We start from the raw sequence: 4,737 nt of genomic DNA on the forward strand, positions 1-4,737 counted from the left end.
CGTTTGTGACGACTTTCAACAGTCGTCACATGGACCCCCTTTTGTGACATAGAACTAGTGACAGCTCTGTGACAGCAGTAAAAGTCGTCACTGACTTTTTTTGTGATGACTTATGAATTTTTAGTGACGACTTTCGCCTGTCACAGAAACGCAATTTTCTTGTAGTGACATCACGCTTAAAGTGAAAAAAAATAGAAAACTTGGAAGATTGACATATAATTCAAGTAAAAAATGGATAAAAAAGCAACTAAAAAGAAGTCAAATATGCCAAACCAGTGCCAAGTATCCAAGCATTGCAAGTGTCTTGGTATGCAGAACACTATTTTCTTCATCCAAAAACTTTGCCATACCAAAATCACTCACATGAGCAACCATACTTTCATCGAGTAATATGTTGCTAGGTTTCAGATCGCAGTGAACCACTGGTGTTGTATAACCAAAATGGAGATATTCCAATGCGGAAGCAACATCCATCATTATGCTTATCCTTTGCAGCAGATCCAGGCAATGGTTGTGGGAGTACAACCATTTCTCAAGGCTCCCATTGGACTTATAATCAAGCACCAAGGCTTTAAAGTCCAAGTTAGAGCAGCTACCAATCACTTTGGTTAGGTTTCTATGGCGAAGGTTGCGTAGAACTACACACTCTGTATCAAAACTCCCGGAAGTGACTTCTGCTAGTAAAGTGAAAACTTTCACGGCTACAACTGTCCCATCCGTCAAAATACCCTTATATACAGATCCAAAACTCCCTTTGCCAAGCAAATTGCTTTCATCATAACCATTGGTTGCTTGCACAAGTTCATAGTATGAAATCATTTTTGGCAATCCCATGGGCAACAAATCAGTATTTCTTGAAGCCTCATCCTTCCTTTGGCATCTTAAAAGTAAAATTGCAGCAGTTGTAAGAGCAATTATTGTTGCTGCAATACCTGATAGAATGCCTAGCATATGAAATACTTTCTTCTGACTGGATTTGTGAATCCGAGGAGAACCACATGGAGGAACATGAAATCTCTGAGCGCCACACAAGTCATCATTAGACATGAATGATTCATATGTGAAGTTCTTGAAAGGACCACTGGAGGGAATTTCTCCTCTTAAGTGGTTGAAAGAAAGATTAATGTATTTGAGATATAAAAGTGTCTCCAAGGACTTTGGTATTGGACCTGATAGATTATTATTGGATAGATCTAAAAATTCCAAGCTTAACATCTGATTGAGAGAGTCTGGAACAGGTCCCTGAAGTTTATTTTGTGCTAATGAAAGCGTTGCTAAACTTTGCAAGCCTCTTAAGGAACTTGGAATATTCCCATTAAGGTGATTTCCTGACAAATCTAATAGCGTTACTACCTTCAAATTTCCAGTTTCATAAGGTAGTGAGCCACTCAAGAAATTTATATGACAGGTTCAACGTCAAGAGATCAGCGAGGTTCCACAAGCTACCGGCAAAGTCAATTACTCTCAGGGAACTAATATTATTTAAGCATGATGGCATTGACCCACGAAACTGGTTTTGCCCCAGATAGATTTGGGACAATCTCTTTAACTTGCAAATGGAATCTGGAATTGAACCACTTAATTGATTAGCACTCAAATCCAAACCTTGAAGATTTTGCAAGTATTCCATTGTGCTCGGAACGGTCCCACTCAGGTGATTTCCATCTAGACTCAAAATCATTAGGCTGCTCAAATTCCCAATTGCATCGGGAATGCTTCCCTTGATTCCGCAACCATATGCATAGAATCTCTCCATAGAAGTTGAGAGATTCCCAATTGACATCGGAAGAAAACCATGCAGCGGATTTTCAGAAAAGTCTAAAATTTTCAGATACTTACAATTTGTTAAGTAACTGATAAAGCTCAATTCTCTCGATGAAGGTTCAGTTGTCAAATGATTATCAACGAGACCCAATACTCTTAGAAGTCTTAGGTTTCCAAGAGAGTTTGGAACTGGACCGCTGAATCTATTTCCAATCGACCCTAAAATAGTCAGCTTAGACGCATTTGAGATTGAGGCTGGTATCACTCCATCCAACTCATTCGAATCGAGAACAAGCCATTCAAGGTTGATCAATCCATGACCCATGGATGACGGACGCCTTCCAGAAAGCGTATTGTCCGATAGGTCCAGTACTCGCAGTGTCAAGATGTTGAATATTTGGGCTGGTATGGATCGAGTTAGGCCATTGGAGCCCAAACTAAGTTCGTCAAGATGCTTTAGGCGGCCGAGCTCTTGTGGAACGCTACCTAGAGAGTAACCTTCGTCTTCATGCATGCTACGGATTAATTTACTCATATTAGAATGTTTTAAATAATTTACTTAAAACCTTCGTCTTCATTACAAGGAATTGCTTTTTTTTTCGGATAAAATACTTTCACAACAACCAAGAGATATTTAAGTCAATAGGGTTTGAAGCCAATAGAATAGTTTTTTCTTTCAGATAAATGCATATATTTTTGCAGATTAATATGCTTAATAATTACAAACATGATAAAATCTAGAAAAAACCATATAAAAAGATTCAAGCTTATATATATATATATATATATATATATAACTTCACAAAAAATTTAAAAAAAAGGGAAGCCTAAGCTTTGGTAGTTTGCTGAGGTGATTGTGTCATTCATATTTTGATTATTACGTCTGGAAATGTTATACGGTCTTTTTTACCACCACATATGTTTAATAAGAAAATTCTTTGTATTCTTCTTTAGTTACCGAAAGTGTTACCAACTATTTTTTCAGGTTTGATAAGTAATTACCTTTATGTTATTCTATAATTTGTGTACCTCCGGATTTCCTTCATACAAGCCTTCAAACTACTAATCAATATATTATTTAATTGTTTGAGAATATACAACTAGGAATATGTAGCTCTCTTGTTTTTTTCTAATTTCAGCTAAAATGCAAAAAGAGTTGGGCTATTACCAGCAAAAGTAATAGTCTCCAATGACGAAATATTGAACACCCCCAATGGCAAAGGACAAGAAATCTGATTGTTAATTTGTTGATGTTCACTCTCTTCAATTTGTTTAGATTCCGAATCTCTATTAGAATTGTCCCTCGTAGAGAATTGATGTTTCTAGCTTTGGTGACATGAGATTTTACATTCAAGCACCGTGATTAATTAGCTTTGAAATATTTATTCTAAAATATAAAACAAAGTTACATTAGATTACGAACTTTGTAATGCATACCTAAATGCAAATTGTTAATCAAATTTCCCTAAATGACAATTAAAACATGGAGCCTTTTAAATTATTAATCAAATAGTTATATGTACATTTATCTGATATCTGCTAAAATTCAAGAGCTAGGATGGTACCAATCAAATTGTTCTGCCAAGACGAAGATCCACTAGCGCCGTCAAGTTCCCAAATCCTTCGGGTATCACTCCAATCAAATTGTTGCCCCCAAGACGTAGTTCCACAAGCACCGTCAAGTTCCCAAATCCTTCCGGTATCACTGCACTAAAGTTGTTGTAAAACAACCTCAGTACCTGAAGCTTCGAACACTCCGATAACGATGTGGGTATCACACCACTTAATTTGTTGCGGCCAAGGTCAAGCCATGTGAGTCCTTGAAGACGGAGACATATGCTGGATGGAAGACTGCCAGATAAGCTATTACTTCGAAGAGCAATAGCTTCGAGTGAGGAAATATTGAACAGCCCAGTTGGCAGAAAACCGGAAAGCTGATTAAAGTCGAGGACAATTTACTTCAAATTTTTTAATTTCCCAATCTCCATTGGTATTGCTCCTTGTAGAGAATTAAACTGCAGATTGAATGTCTCTAGCTTTGACATGTTGGAGATAGAAGGTGGGATAAAGCCTGTAAAGCTATTGTTCTTTAGAGAAAATTGTCGGAGTTGTTGGAAGGAACCAACCCAAGAGGGAATATTTCCGCTAAGCATGTTAATGCCTAAACTAAGGACTCGTAACCTTGACAGACGAATCAATTCATGGGGAAGTTCTCCGTAAAAGTTGTTCCTGCTCATATCGAGGGACATGAGAAAGGAGAGATTGTCCAGTTGTGGAGGAATGGTGCCGGTAAGGCCCAAGTTGGAGATATTCAAGGCAGTGACTCTACGGTGGTGAAAGCCGCAAGTGACTCCTTTCCAGTCACAAACTGAGGAAGTAGCCGACCAGTTGCTTGCCAAGATTTCGTGAGGATCCCCAGTGATTTTGGCTTTCAATGAGAGAAGGGCTGATTGATCAGAGGTAATGTTGGGGGCGGCCATGGCTAAGCAAGATAAGAGAGAACCTAGCAAGAAGAGTCCAGGGGGAAAATACAAGTGAGATAATTTCTTCATGATTATACTCTCAGTTTTGCTAGCATTTAAGGGATACCTTTATGATAGGAACCTGCCTATGGTAGGAATGCCGGCAGAGAGCGACACGTGTTGGGTTGCAAACAGTACAAACGGAGACGTTAAAATGTTGGAGAGCGCATGGAGAGGAAATCAAGCAGAACTGTGTGTAGATGGAAGCAAACAGCACACTGACTTCCGTACTATCTCGTAGGTTAGGACAGGAAGTGTTATTACATGTTAGAACCAGAGGCATTTATGTATTTGCAAATGTACCCATTACCAATGGAAAAATGCTGCAAATGCCTTGGACAAAAAAATGTGTGTAAAGATGGTACTGAAATTTGAAGAAATAATAAAGGATTATCGCACACGCATGGGGGATAATCATTTGGAAGAAGGAAAAGTGGAGGTAAACGAAAGG

At 38.4% G+C, this 4,737-nt stretch overlaps 2 protein-coding genes across 2 annotated transcripts; both read right to left on the bottom strand.

Moving 5' to 3' along the window:
- Positions 1–258: 258 nt before the first annotated feature.
- Positions 259–2,278, bottom strand: LOC113760149 (probable LRR receptor-like serine/threonine-protein kinase At3g47570). The gene is made up of 2 exons (XM_027302720.1): positions 1,447–2,278; positions 259–1,349 (listed from the first exon to the last, which is right to left on the bottom strand). The coding sequence occupies exons 1-2, from the start codon at positions 2,276–2,278 to the stop codon at positions 259–261; spliced, it is 1,923 nt and encodes a 640-aa protein (XP_027158521.1).
- Positions 2,279–3,332: 1,054 nt separating this feature from the next.
- On the bottom strand, positions 3,333–4,244 carry LOC113760150 (probable LRR receptor-like serine/threonine-protein kinase At3g47570). The gene is made up of 2 exons (XM_027302721.1): positions 3,891–4,244; positions 3,333–3,698 (listed from the first exon to the last, which is right to left on the bottom strand). The coding sequence occupies exons 1-2, from the start codon at positions 4,242–4,244 to the stop codon at positions 3,333–3,335; spliced, it is 720 nt and encodes a 239-aa protein (XP_027158522.1).
- Between the last annotated feature and the right edge of the window lie 493 nt (positions 4,245–4,737).

The sequence above is a fragment of the Coffea eugenioides genome, chromosome 2 (genome assembly GCF_003713205.1).
Source record: "Coffea eugenioides isolate CCC68of chromosome 2, Ceug_1.0, whole genome shotgun sequence".
Classification (NCBI taxonomy): Eukaryota; Viridiplantae; Streptophyta; class Magnoliopsida; order Gentianales; family Rubiaceae; genus Coffea; species Coffea eugenioides.

What these genes read in the sequence shown, in the direction of transcription:
- LOC113760149 (XM_027302720.1), bottom strand. Translation starts at nt 2,278, where the DNA reads ATGCATGAAGACGAAGGTTACTCTCTAGGTAGCGTTCCACAAGAGCTC. An exon ending in GAGAGTAATTGACTTTGCCG is followed by an intron (nt 1,350 to 1,446) that starts GTAGCTTGTGGA and finishes ATTTGAAGGTAG; the next exon opens with TAACGCTATTAGATTTGTCA.
- LOC113760150 (XM_027302721.1), bottom strand. Translation starts at nt 4,244, where the DNA reads ATGGCCGCCCCCAACATTACCTCTGATCAATCAGCCCTTCTCTCATTG. An exon ending in GCGGAAATATTCCCTCTTGG is followed by an intron (nt 3,699 to 3,890) that starts GTTGGTTCCTTC and finishes GACTTTAATCAG; the next exon opens with CTTTCCGGTTTTCTGCCAAC.